This window comes from Moschus berezovskii, chromosome 4, assembly GCF_049115385.1.
Source record: "Moschus berezovskii isolate FMDL1 chromosome 4, NW_MosBer_1.0, whole genome shotgun sequence".
NCBI classification, from domain to species: domain Eukaryota; kingdom Metazoa; phylum Chordata; class Mammalia; order Artiodactyla; family Moschidae; genus Moschus; species Moschus berezovskii.
Genome location: NC_142463.1, coordinates 7,449,220 through 7,463,499, shown reverse-complemented (window position 1 = coordinate 7,463,499; position 14,280 = coordinate 7,449,220). Strand labels below are relative to the sequence as shown.

At 47.3% G+C, this 14,280-nt stretch overlaps 1 protein-coding gene across 9 annotated transcripts in view; it reads left to right on the top strand.

Annotated features, from left to right (window-relative positions):
• Positions 1 to 408: 408 nt before the first annotated feature.
• The window catches only part of SAG (S-antigen visual arrestin), a 38,959-nt gene continuing 25,087 nt past the window's right edge, over positions 409 to 14,280 (top strand). For 2 of the 9 annotated variants that reach the window (XR_016037153.1, XM_088835112.1), the window contains exons 1-2: positions 3,940 to 7,776; positions 12,102 to 12,162. Coding sequence is in view for 8 of the 9 variants with exons in the window: in XM_088835112.1 (XP_088691238.1) it covers positions 7,714 to 7,776; positions 12,102 to 12,162 (124 nt within the window). In the remaining variant the exon portion in view is untranslated. Of the gene's footprint in view, positions 570 to 3,918; positions 7,777 to 12,101; positions 12,163 to 14,280 lie in introns of those variants that run through there. The other 7 variants (XM_055401909.2, XM_088835111.1, XM_088835109.1 and 4 more) reach the window with 7 other exon arrangements.

Below are 14,280 nucleotides of genomic sequence, written 5' to 3'. Positions count from 1 at the left end.
CTGTGGCAATGAAGACCCAGCACAGCCGGAATAAATAATTTCCTTCTCCCCTGGAGAAGGAAATGGCAACCCACTCCAGTATTCTTGCCTGGAAGATCCCATAGACGGGAGCTTGGCGGGCTACAGTCCATAGGCTCGCAAAGGGTCAGACACCCCTGAAGTGACTTAGCATGCAGACACGTACTGGGTCACAGGGTAAAAATAAATGAGTTTCTTTTTCAACTATATTTAAATGTATTGAGTTTAAATTAACATAAAAGTAGTCATTTTAAACTGAACAATGGCATTTAGTGCATTCACAGTGTTGTATAAGCACCATGTTGAGTTTCAAGAAGAAAGGCTATTTCTTAAGCTATATGAGTGTCCTTTTTCTTTTTTTCTAAACTGATCTCTCCGTAGAGAAGCGTGGGCCCTCATCTTGCTCAGCTTGGGCTGCAAGGGTGAAGTTCTGCAGCTTGCATGGCTTAAACAACAGAAGTGTCTCACACCCGGAGACCGGAGTCCTGGCTGAAGATGGTGGCGGGTGTCCTTCTCCAGAAGGCTCTGCCTAATTTTGCTCAGCTACAGGAGTAAGCATCTCAGTGTGGTGGTGGTGGTGGTCAGTTGCCAAGCTGTGTCCGATTCTTTGCAGCCCCATAGACTGCAGCATGCCAGGCTTCCCTGTCCTTTGCCATCTCCCAGAGTTTGCTCAAATTCATGTCCATTGAGTCAGTGATGTCATCCAACCATCTCATCCTCTGCCGCCCCTTCTCCTCTTGCCCTCTATCTTTTCCAATGAGTCAGTTCTTTGCATATCAGGTGGCCAAAATATTGGAGCTTCAGCTTCAGCTCAACTTCAGGAGGAAGCACCTCAATGGTGTCAACTCCAAACTCATTACCACTGAAGCGCCTTCCAGCGTCGGGACCCGTGTGGTAGGACCAGAAAGGAAGAAGCGCTCACCTCATGGCGAAGGAAAGTGGATCAGGACCTTTTTAAGGTTTACCCTGTACATTTGGTGCCTTTCCTTGACTCCCGCAGATGGGGAGAAGAATACAGTGAGGCGGATCTAGTTTCTCAGGATCGGAGTGGACTCATCAGTGAGCCATGACAGTCCAGGACTCTAGTCTGGGGCTGTGTGTACAGCTTGCTTCCCACACACAGAAACCTTGAGTGTTAGGTACCCTTGTCAGCATGACGCCTCAGGGTGGATATTGACATCTGTCTGGGGGGAGGACCCCAGTGGTGAGAGGGTTTCAGTGCCCATGAGGATTGAGAACCTATATTCTAACAACAACAAACAACATTCTAATCAGGGAAGACTGACATGTGGAAGAGACCCATGCAGAGAGGTAGAAGGAAGGCTGATTTCCGACCTTACAAAAGGTTTCCTCACACTTTCCGTTATTTCAAAGAAAAGTGGTAGTGATTCCCCCGTCCCTGGAAGCATCCAACAACTTCCCATGGATATTGTAGAGGAGCTCAACACAAGGGATGGCATGTAGACTAGGTGTTTTTCAAGGATCTCTGCCCATGGGGTTCCACTTGGGATTTCAGACATTAGCCAGCCCAACCGATAACAACAGCCCTCTATTTTTATGGCCAATTGACTAAGAGGTACATGCTGGAATTAAGGTAGTTCTGGTTCCCTGGCACTCTTCATAAATAACAGTAACCCCAGACTTGTCCAGTGCTCTCTGCCTCACTAACACTAAGGCAGTGAGGACGCAGGTTTTCATTTTGCTGTTGATGGGTTAGCAGACTGAACCAGTTTCCCTCATGCATGTGCCCTGATAAACCTCTAAGATGATCACCTAGCCCCAAAGCCTCTAAGCTTCTTAGCTGCACATCCCACCCTCTACCCCTTTGAACTGGCACTGCGTTTGGTGCTGGGAAATGAAACGTGTGGCTTGTAGCGCTTCTCACTGGATCTGACGCAAGAAGCAAGTAATGCATAGCCAGGGAGTGGTTCCTAGACTCTGAGAATTAATAGACCAGTAAATTTCCAGAAGAACTGTAGCAAGAGTTGGAAAACTGTTTATTTTGGCCAAGTAAGGATTTTTTTTTTCCCTAAACTGCCATCTACGCTCATCTCTATTTTATAAAAGGAAGAACACTTTGTCCCTATGCTTAGCAGCTGCATTCTGAAATATTTATGGGTAAAGTGTGTGTCTGCAGTTTACTCTTAAGTGGTTCAAAAGGAAAAAAGCAATAGAGAGATCAGCACATGCAATGAAATATTGAATCTCCATGTTGACTATGGGGGTGTTTATTATACTATTCCAGCTTTTCTCTGTTTGTTTAAATTCATAATCAATTCTAGAAAATGCAAAACAAATGACTAAAGGCAAATCAGTGGTCACCTGGGACAGGGGGCTGACTGAAATGTATGCCGGGGAACCTTTAGGGGCAACAGAAATGTTGTGTCTTCATCAAACTCTGCACTTAAGATGGGTAGATTTGGTTGCATGAAGGCGATGGCAAGCCACTCCAGTACTCTTGCCTAGAAAACCCCATGGATGGAGGAGCCTGGTAGGCTGCAGTCCATGGGGTCACTAAGGGTCGGACACGACTGAGCGACTTCACTTTCACTTTTCACTTTCACACATTGGAGAAGGAAATGGCAACCCACTCCAGTGTTCTTGCCTGGAGAATCCCACGGAAGGGGGAGCCTGGTGGGCTTCCGTCTGTGGGGTCACAGAGAGTCGGACACGACTGAAGTGACTTAGCAGCAGCAGCAGCAGAGCATCCACTCCAATATCCTTGCCTGGGAAATCTCATGGACAGAGGAGCCTGGTGGGCTGCAGTCCATGGGGTCGCAAAGAGTCGGACACGACTGAGCGACTAACAATAACTAGAGTCTGTGTCTGTAAAGATTGGGAGGAAGAAGGACATTTATATCTAAAAATGTAAAACTTCAAATAAGGAAGGAAAAAGAAAAATTTAGAACTTCATAACCTTAGAATAAAGAACCACTCTTTATACTGAAAACATTTGGGTCTATGAAAAACTGACAACAGTGTCCTTATTTTCCTCGGTTCTTCACCAAGCGGAGAAAAATGCATCACAGACCAGGGGCTGAGAATGACTACCAGAGACTACGATTTCCAGAAAGAGTGAGGTCTGGCGTGCAGTGCACCCCAGGTTCTCCTACCTGTCCCAGTGCTGACAGGTCAGGGACCGAGACCGCCACCCTGGGGACCTGGGACTAACACAGCTACAGGAGAATGGGGGTCCCAGGGGCACCCACGGCTCAGGGCATCGTATCTGATGGAGACCCTAGAAGGGCCCCAGTCATTTTTCTTCCTCTTATTTTTTTTTAACTGCACCTCACAGCTTGTGGTATCTTAGTTTCCCAACCAGGGATTGAACCCGGGGCCCCCGGCAGTGAGAGCTCGGAGTCTTAACTACTGGACCACCAGGAAATTCCCTTCTTTCTTTTTTTATTTTTTAAGGGAAAAGAGAAGATTTCTTAGAAACAAAACCTAGCATTCCCTTCGCACAGACCACCAATGTCAGCTCTTTGGTTCCCATCCCTGAAGCCTGTGCATATAACATGTGTGAACACACACATGTTCACATATATCCACACACAGACTTGTGTGTTTGCAAAATGTGATCATACTGCACCCGCCATCCTGTGACCTTTGTTCAGTCACGGCTTCTACCTTCCTCATCCAGTAATTTCCATCCTACCTGTCTGAGGTCAAATAATAAACATGTTCCAGGGACTCTTCCCAACCCAGGGGTTGAACCCGGGTCTCCTGTATTGTAGGCAGATTCTGTACCGTCTGAGCCACTAGAGAAGCCCCAACAAACATATTACATTAGATTATATTCAGATTTTTCCAGTGGGCCCAAAATGTCTATACATCCTGTTTATTCAAAGGGGACCACACAGTGCATCTGGATGTTGAGTCCCTTAACTGTCTTTTAATCCAGTGCATCTCTTTTCTATGACATTGATTTATGAAAGATACCAGCCACTTTCTACATTCATCTGGTAGCTTTCTTGTGGTCTCATCTAGCTATTCTTTGTATGTCCTACAAATGAGAAGTGATGTCTAAAGGCTTGATGGATTCCAGCTGTCTCAAGATGATACATCACAGTGGTTGACACTTTGGAGATGCTAAGATTGACTTCAGACCACGCCTGGTCCCCCTGTTATGTGGTTGCAAAAGGCTTGCACCTTGTGAAGTCTTGATCCATATGGCATCACTTTGGTGTCAGAGGAACAGACATTTCCCCTTCAACTCTTCACATAATGGTTTTGACACCAGTAAGGATTCCTCATCTGAGGCAATAATGTCATCAGTGTTTTACAGTGTTAAGTTTTACTGTTATTCAGCTCTGGTGAGATCAGTGGCTCAAAAGACATTGTCATTGAAAAGATAGTTTATTACTTACAGCTCCCCAAAGTGGGGCAGGCCACCCATGGAAGCACCAGGGGCCAGTCGGGCGGTAGAAGGATCAAGGAGAAAACACGGGCAAGAGAATTTTTGTGGCTTCCTTGAGAAAGAACTGGCAAGACAAGATAAGCAGACTTAAGATGGGCTCTGGGGTGCAGGGGCCGTCTCCAGTGTCTGACACCCGGCCCCGGGATGGCTGATGGGCTCTGGGGTGCAGGGGCTGTCTCCAGTTGTCTGACACCCGACCCCAGGATGACTGAGGGGGCAAAGCAGTAATGGTGCAGAGCGTGAGACCCCCAGCAAAGTGGGAAAGGAGGCCTTTGGTGTGTCCACATCCTGGGTGGGCTGACACGGATGTGAAAAACAGTCATTCTGGGAAAAAACTAGCCTGGGATGGCAGCCGCTCCAGGGTCTGCAAAGCCCCAGATGTCAAAGCATCAAAATTACAGAAAATAGAAAGGCACAATTAAAACAGAGTTTGTCAAGTGGTGTCTTTCTAATTCTATCACTCTCTTGACATTTCTTAGCTGACATTCCTCCGTTAAAATTTTTAAAAGTTGGGACTTCCCTGGTGGTCCAAGGGTTAAGACTCCCTGCTCCCAGGGAGTCCTGGTTCGATCCCTGGTCAAGGAACTAGATCTATCCCAACTTCAGCTGTTGCCAGACAGCATACTGTTGCAATCCAGTGACTCATTGATTTTCTCCAAGCTTATTGAGGCCCCTATTCTAGATACCGGAGATGGGAGAGGAACTAAATAGTCAAGAATCTCTTCAGTCCTGGAACCTACAATCTAACAGTGGTGGGGTGGGGGACAGACAATAAACAAGAAATTAATCAGTTCTCCACTATGTTAGATGGTGGTAGGTGCTGCAGAGGAAGGGAATGCTGAGGAGGATGGGGTGGTACGCCAGGATATAGATGGATAGGGTGACAGAGACGTCAAGATTCAAAGGAATAAAGGGAATGAGCCGAGTGACTTTCTGTGGGAGAAGTGTTCCAGAAGAAGAAATGGTAGGTACAAAGGCCCTGAGGCAGGTTTGAAGAAAAGCAAAGAGGCCAGCTGACTGGAGCAAAGTGAACAAAGTTATGAAAAGGGGACCCAGATCATGCAGGGTTTAGGTGGGAAGCCATTGGGGTGTTTCAATAGATACTAACACCCCAAACATCAGAACTGGCTTTCTGCTTAGACTGGCTTCATTTCAAGACACCGGCTCAAGACCAAAACACACACATGTTAGTGACCACACCATCCCCTTCATTCATTCCCTGAATATTCTATTCCAGACACTGGAATATAAACATAAGGGAAACAAAACAGCGTGGTGTCCCTGACCTCATGGAGCCTAGGGTCAAGTATGAGACGAGAGACTATAAAATTATCTTGCAGACAAGCATCAAATGCAGAAGAGCCTCCAACCTAGTCCGGAGGTTGGGGAAGTCTCCCCTGAGGAAGCGGCTCTTGAGCCAGAGTCTGAAGGGTGGAAAGAATCAAGGAGCGTGAAAGAAGAAGGTGGTTCCAGGCAGAAGCAGTGATGGGTGTGCGTTGCAGGGAGATGGGGAAGGGCGGGCAGAGGCTGGAGTGTGTGATTTTTAAAGTTCTGTGCCTAGGACTCCCGTGGGGGTCCAGTGGCTAAGCCTCCACCTCCCAATGCAGGGGGCCCATGTTCAACCCCTGGTCAGGGAACTAGATCCCATACGCTGCAACTAAGGCTCAAGACCTAGCAACTAAGAGACAGTGCAGCCAAATAAATAATTTTTTCAAAAAGAAAGTTCTGTGCCTGTAGCGGGAGGGTGGCTCAGGGCCTGGCAGGATGGAGTCAGACAGCAGCAGACACTATATAGTCGGGGAAAGCCAAGCGGCTGGTGTGGACCCTGCAGGGGTGGGAGGACTAGACCAATTCAGAGTACACCAGGGGCGAAATGGACAGGACTCATGACCGGGTGGATAGGACACGGGGCAGAGGAGAAGGACAGCACCCGTTTGGCTTGCGTAACACCAGGATTCATCTTGAGGCTGACATTTCTCCTTGACCTTTTTGTCTCTATCCCCACCCCCAAGGTTGCATTAGCTGCCTGCTGAGTTTAATCAAGTTGGTTGAGCTCTGGAAAATCCCTTCTCCTGGTGATAGCGGGAGGAAGGGATAATCAGTCTATTTCCAGAACCCAAAGTGGGTTAAGATAGAAAGTAGCTTTAGTCTAGCTGTCATCCCTCCCCTACCCCCCGCCACCCTTCCCTACTCAAGCTGGTTGGTTCCAGCGAGCCCACCGTGAGCCCCGCTGGAGGGAGACCGAGAGGCCCTTGCCTAATGCTGAGAACTGCTGAAGCTACCATTTCGTCCGCCTCAGCACTAATCCAGTTACCACTCTGCTCCTTCAATGGGATTTGGCTTCTAGACACTGAGACGTGGGTGCGGGGCACCCTCTCCTAGTTCCCTACAAATCCCCCTGAGCGGTCGGCCAGGGCCCGAGTGGAGTCGTCTGGGTAGCAGGAGCAGGGGTTGGCTGTGTGCTCACCCCGGAGGGCACACACACCTCAACACCTCCTGGGCCCTCCCAGCTGGTCGCACAAGGTACGTGACCACCCTCCAGCAAAGCCTTCTCAGAACCTCGGGGCAGGCCAGGAAAGAGCCAGGACCGGGGAGACTGGCATTTTCGTGCAGTCAATCTGACCCAGTTACGTTCCACGGACACTGCTTGTTAAGGAAACTCAGAAGGCGTTGAATTTCAGACAGCTCGGACGGCCTCTTTGTTGTGGGTAGAGCTGGGGATGGTGAGAGAGAACTCTGCTTAGTGTGAATTGCTGAGCAGAACTTTTAGGGGATTTAACGGATTTTTTAAATGATATTCATGAAGTGGTTAGGTTGTGGTTTGCAGGAACTTTTTCTACCTTAATTGCCATGATACATCGTTCGAGATAGAATTTGAAAATCAATCTGGCTTACTGTGACGATACCAAGGCTTAGTCTTAAAGTAAAACCTTCTCATGGGAATCTATCTGAAGTGAGGTTTACTAAGAAGTGAGGTTTGCTGGTGAGGCATACTAAGAAGTGTTTGAGGCTTATCAAGAAAAAATAAATACCTTTTAAAAAAAAAAAAGCTCACTGTAGTGAAATACAAACCAGACAAAGGCCTTATTGAGTCAAACGTGGATCTTGAGGTAGATGGAAATGTCTAATGGATGTACAGTATCTCATGAGTAGGTTTTATTCTGAGAATATTCTAGATGTTATATTTAGGATGGCTTTACCTTTCTGCAGCCCTATAACACCTGACGTACACTCTAAAGTGGAAGAAACTGCCAGGGACAGTTAACACAGCAGCCAACATGCAGGGTAAAAAGCCCGCCCCAAACCACGTTATCTTCAAGAAGGTCTCCCGTGATAAATCGGTAAGTGGGGCAGATGTGAGGGGCTCGAGTGATGATTTTTTTTAAGGAGCTTTTTTGAATAGATGGGATCAGTATCAAAACCCTCTGAGGTCAATGGGAGTGATGTGAGTGTCATCCATCTCTGTCTGCTGGATGATAGATGAGATGTAAAGGGATGACTTGCAGAAATAGTACCTCTCTTCAATCTCAACAAGACTTCAGCCCCAGGATCCTTCATTTTCTCCTGATCTCTCAGTGCCCATCCCTCCCCTCCAATTTTGCTTCTTTTTCTAGCCTTGAACCCTTGACTTACATTTCAGATGTTTTGGTAATGCCTATAATTTACTTGGGCCTTTTTCTATCATCTTGCCTACCTGCCTGGGGAGAGTGTTGATGCTGGGTCATGCAATTCTCTACCTTCTGGCACCCACTCCGGGCACCAAGGTCTCAACCCTAAAGGGCCTTCAGGACCACTGGATAAGGGCACATCTCTCAATGCTCCACAGTGCTCACTGTGGCTGCACGGCCACCAATACCCTGGCACCAATACCCTGGCACCCTGCATACCCGTCAGAGGTGATGCGACTGTTGGCTGCATCAGGGGCACAGGAGGTGGTCTAGATGTGCCTGTGAACTTCCTGGCATGGGAGACCCAATCAAGGGGCCTGCCCCACAGCCTCTGTGGATGGTGTCTCCTTGCATGGCTTGATGGGCTGACAGTCTAGTTCTGTGCCATCCAATGCAAGCTGCACTTCTAATTTTAAAATTTTCTACTAGCCACATTAAAATGGTAAGAAAAAAACAGGGAATTCACTTTAATACTACATTTTATTTAACCCAATATAACCAAAAAACTGTCATCTCAACATATAAACAGTATAAAAAGTATTGATGACACTTGTTTGTTGTTTGTTCAGTCACCAAGTCATGTCTGACTTTGCAATCCCGTGGACTGCAACCTGTCCTTCACTATCTCCCGGAGTTTGCTCAATCTCATGTCCATTGAGTCAATGATGCCGTCCAATCATCTCATCCTCTGTCTCCCCCGTTTCCTTTTGCCTTCAATCTTTCCCAGCATCAGGGCCTTTACCAATGAGTCGGCTCTTTGCATCAGGTGGCTGAAGTATTGGAGCTTCAGCTTCAGCATCAGTCCTTCCAGTGAAGATTGATGACATATGTTAAATTTATTTTCTAAGTCGTTGAGACCTGGTGTGCGTTTACATTTACAGCACGTGGCCGCATTTCAAGTGTTGGTGGCCACCAGTAGGTAAATATTGGAGGATGTGCACCTAGGTCATCCTCCTGGTTGACTCCTGAAGCCTACACTGGGCCTGAAAGAAACTCTCGGAAGCGTCTCATGCCTCACAGGCTCTGCACAGACACTCTCCCCTTCCCCCGCCCTCTCCTCCCTGAGCATCTCCATCACTTCCATCCAGTCCTCTGATTCTTCAGGGTGACAAGTCAGGTACCCCGCAGCCTTTCATCCTCCCAGCTCTCTTCCAATTGTGTCTTTCCAGTGAACTTTATCTTGACTTCTGGAAAAAGAAAAGAGAAGCCACTCCTGCTGGGCATTATCACTTTCTTTTTCCTTACTCCCACCTAGCTAGACCTCCGTTGACCTGGGAAACTTAGAATTTTTGTATTTAGGAGAGAAAAAATTATTCATCCACGACTCTGTCCGTCTCAGGATCATTCCCACTGCAAGTCTTCGTCTGGCCTTGGGCGTGGTGTGCCAGGGCCCTGGGTCAGTTTCTCTCCGAATCTCTCCACTCCTCCGTCTTCTGCAATCTTCATCCTCTGACTGGTGGCAAGACGGCTGCCCCAGCTTCAGGGGACTCACCTTCACTTCCTTCCAGAAGGAAAAGGCTGTTGATTCCTGGGGTCTCTTAAGGGTGAGAAGGTGTTTCTCCAGCAGACTTCTCTTTACCTCGTTGGTCAAAACTGACTGCATGCCCACTTTCAGCCCATCCTGAACCAAAAGAATGGGAGCAGGCCATTCAAGAATCATCCTTCATGATGGATGTTAACTAAATTTATTGTGGCTATTCAGTTCAGTTCAGTTCAGTCACTCAGTCGTGTCCGGCTCTTTGCAACCCCATGGACTGCGTGCAGCACACCAGGCCTCCCTGTCCATCACCAACTCCCGGAGTCCACTCAAACTCATGTCCATTGAGTCGGTGATGCCATCCAACCATCTCATCCTCTGTTGTCTCCTTCTCCTCTTGCCTTCAATCTTTCCCACCATCAGGGTCTTCTCAAATGAGTCAGCTGTTTGCATCAGGTGGCCAAAGTATTGGAGTTTCAGTTTCAGCTTATAGCTTTGTGATTTACACATACATCGTTGTATTGTACCCCTTAAACTTAAACAACATGTCCATTATATTTCAGTAAAACTGGGGGGCGGGGGAAGAACGATCCTCTGGGGTGGCCTTCTTAACACAACCGCTTGGGGATGGTGGGCCCTGGATGCGATGATTGGTGACTTTTATCCATGAAGACGGTGTGCGTGGCTTTCAGATGGGTAAGCAGCAGACTGACTTGTCCACCCCACTTTCTCCACCTGCTCTTGTCTCTTCCCCTCACTTACAGCTGCAGCAGAGGACGTGCTGTTGCTTCCACTGAGGTTCATGCTGCTTGCAGCCTGGGTCGTGGCCCACCACCTCCTCTGGGTCCTATCCCAAAGCCTCCTCCCTCTCGGGCTATCTCTCTTTCTCTACCAGTACCAGCCTAAGCATGACAACAAGGACCGACCTCATGCATCTTAAACACAAAAAAAAGAACAGCAAATGCCCCTTGACCCCGTCTCCTTCCTCGCTCTCCTTCCTTCACAGACAAAGCTTGAAAAAGAGGAAGATATTCTCTGTCGCCCTACCTTCTCCCTTCCTGTTCATTCTTCAGCTTGCACTCCTCCCTGCTGCTTTCAGCTGCCTACCTGGCTTTCCTCTCTCCAACCCCTTCTCCACTTTGCTGCCAAGGCAACCAGAGCCTCAGTGTTCTCCTCCATAAAATGGGCTTAGTCCCTAGCTCAGAAAGTAGTTGTGAGGGTTAAATGAAATAATGTACTCCGTGTGCTTGGCATGGCACCTGGTACAGGACAAGCACCACGCACCCCTTAATTGCAGGCCTTTCGTCCTGTCTCAAATGCTCCCACATCCTCCTGGAATCTTTAGGGTCTGGTCCTGTAAGATCCTTTCTGGCCGTTTGCATCCCCATTTGGTGGCTACGCATCTGTAGGTGAAACCATAGGCAGTTCCAGAAGCATTCTCTTGGCACTGGGCTTTTTACATACTGAGTTTTGTTTTGTTTTTTTTAACCCAGAAAGCATCCTTTCACCATAACCCACCCCCAGCACCTGGTTATTATCAGGTGCTTCAACATCAATCACACAAATAACCTGGAAGCCACAGAGATACACTCCTGGATAACCACTACAAGGGTGCAGATATAGGAGATGATTTAATGCCAACAGAAATTATTTTGAGTGTCCACAGAAAAAGACATGTGAATTCCAGAGGCTTGGGGAAGAGGGAGCTAGCCAGGATCCATGCATTCACATAGATGCACTTAGCAAACGTCGATTAAATTCTTGCTTGTACCAGACACTGCACTAGACACGGTGATGGCTGAAAGATGTGTGAGAGAATTCTTGCCACCATGGTCACACTGCCATGGCTCAAGGTGGTGAGTGGTGGTGAATCCAACCCACGCTCTCCCACAAACGAGGGTGGTGAAGGGGCCTTCGCTGCCAGGGGCACTGAAACAGACAGGCCGAGGGCTGGGACATGGTTATCCCTCCCCAGCCAGGACGCCTTCCCCGCTCCTTCAGGTGTGTCTGTATAGATGCTCACCCGATAGGATTTCGGGCATGCCAGAATATCTGCCTCTTGCTGAGGCCAGAAATTCTTCTAATAAGGACGAGAAACCTTTTGATCACAGCGAGAAAGGAAAGGTTCAACATGCAAACAGCTGACAGGAGCCTCGTGCACATAAGCGTCACTTTCCACTAAAGTATCAGCAACGAATCCACCAAGTTTCCCTGGTTGACAGCAGACCTGGGCTTGGTGGGAAAAGGCGGGGAGAACAGGGTCTTCCCGAAGAGATGGGAAGAATTCCTTGGAGCAGTTTCGGAGGCTGAGGAAAGACCACGCGTTGCCTACAGCCTTGCCTGCAGCCAAGCAGGGCAAGAGGGGACAGGGAGGCCGAGCCGCAGCGCCAGGCGCCGCCTCTTCTCCAAACGGGAGCAAACGTTTCCGTGGTTGCTGTTTTCCCCTTTTCGGTTGTTGCCGGTTTTTGACATGAACACCTTCGCGTATTTGGCCCCTGAGAACCCCTCTCTGTACCCACAGTTGACCATCTACCTGGGGAAGAGAGACTATACAGACCACGTTGAACGAGTAGAGCCTGTGGGTAAGTCGAGTCTGGGGTGGGGTTCTTTTCAATCTGTATTTATCGTGTGCTTGCCCCGTCTTTGCTGCTTGGCACAGGCTTCCTGTAGTGGCCACGAGCGGCACTCCTCTGCTTACTTCTCATCCCGGTCCTTCTCTGGCTGTGCAGCCCAGGCTCTAGGCACACGGGCTTCGGTAGCTGCGGTTTTCAGGCGCAGCAGTTGTGGCGCCCAGGCTTTCATTGCTCCCGGGCGTGTGGGAATCTTCCCAGACCAGGGATTGAATCAGGGCTCCCTGCAGGCAGATTCTTATCCACTGAACCACCAGGGAGGGTCTGGGGTGACATTTTAAAGCTGGCTTTCCTTTAAGTCATGAGACACCTACTAGTTTTGTAGGTTTTTTAAAAATCTGGCTTTGTTAATAATCTAATCAAAGAAATGCAAATTAAAACACCACCCAGGCGCCACCAGCTGATTGGAGACAATTTAAAGAGTGTGAGAGAGACAAAGGACTCACCTCTGAAGTATTTAAAGAAAGCTCAAAACTCAGTGTAAAGAGAAAACAAGACCCAATCAGGAAATAGACAAACAAAATGAAAAGACATTTCATTGAAGAAAATACGTGAGTGGCACATGAACACACAGAAAAATGTTCAACAACAACAACAAAAGAAACATGTTCAACAACATTAGTCGTTCAGTTCAGTTCAGTCGCTCAGTCGTGTCCGACTCTTTGCGACCCCATGAATCGCAGCACGCTAGGCCTCCCTGTCCATCACCAACTCCCGGAGCCAGGAAATTAAAAGACGCTTACTCCTTGGAAGGAAAGTTATGACCAACATTAGTCGTTAGGGAAATGCAAATTAAAACCACAATGGAATATCATTATATGCCTGTCAGAATGGCTAAAATCGAAAACAGTGACAATACCAAATGCTGGCGAGAATGTGGAGACATTGGATCGCTCAGGCATTGCTGGTGGGAATGTAAAATGGGACAGCCACTCTGGAAAACAGGTTGGCAGTTACTTTAAAAGCTAAACATATACTTATTATATGACCCAGCAATCTGCATTCCTGGACATTTATCACAGAGAAATGAAAGATTATGTTCACACAAAAACTTGTATGTGATTGTTCACAGCAGCTTTATTTGTAATGGCTCCAAACTAGAAAGAGCCAAAATGTCTCTCAATAGGTGAATAAGGTTAAACACGCTGGGGCACATCCATGCCTTGGGATACTACTCGACAGTGGAAAAGAATGAACTACCAGGGACTTCCCTGGATAAAACTCCGGGCTTCCACTGCAGGGAGCTTGGTTTCCATCCCTGGTCAAAGAATTAAGATCCCACATACCACAATGCACCACCAATTTTTTTTTTTTTTTAATTTTTAACTTAACTTTAAGTTCAAAAAAGAATGAACTACCAACCCATGCTACAGTTTGTAAGTGTCAAGGGCCCTATGATGTGTGGGAAAAGCCGATCTCGAGAGGCCATATGCTTTACGATTCCGTTTATATAACATCTTAGAGACGACAACATTATAGAAAAGGAAAACTGGATAGTGGTTTCAGGGGGCTAAAGTTGGTGGAGGGAGATAGTTGGGTGTGACTACAAAGGTACAGCTCCGGAGGGAGATCATATGGTGGGGGAACAGTTCTGTGTCCGGACCGCCGTGGTGGGAACACAAAATCTCCATTTGATAAAACGACTTAGAGCTATACACACACTGTACCCATGTCGACTTCCTGGTTTTGAGATTGTATGCAATTATCTAAGATGTAACCATTGGAAGAAACTGGGTAAAGGAAACATGGGGACCTCTCTGTGCTATCTTTACAACTTCCTGTGAATCTATAATTACTTCAACTCAAATTGTTCTTTGTTTTGTTTTAAAAAAAAAAAGTGTAAAACACTGGCAATTTAGGCTGTAAAATGAGCATGTCCTTCAGCAATGTCCTTTCTAGGAGATCATTTGGCACTTATGTTATCAAAAGCCACATTCAAGTCTACCATGGATAGAGATTTATCTATAAGGATGTTCATTGCAATTTAATTATAATGGGCAAAATCAGAAACATCCTAAATGCCCTAACAAGAGAAGGTTGATTAAATAATTTGTAATACATCTGTTCATT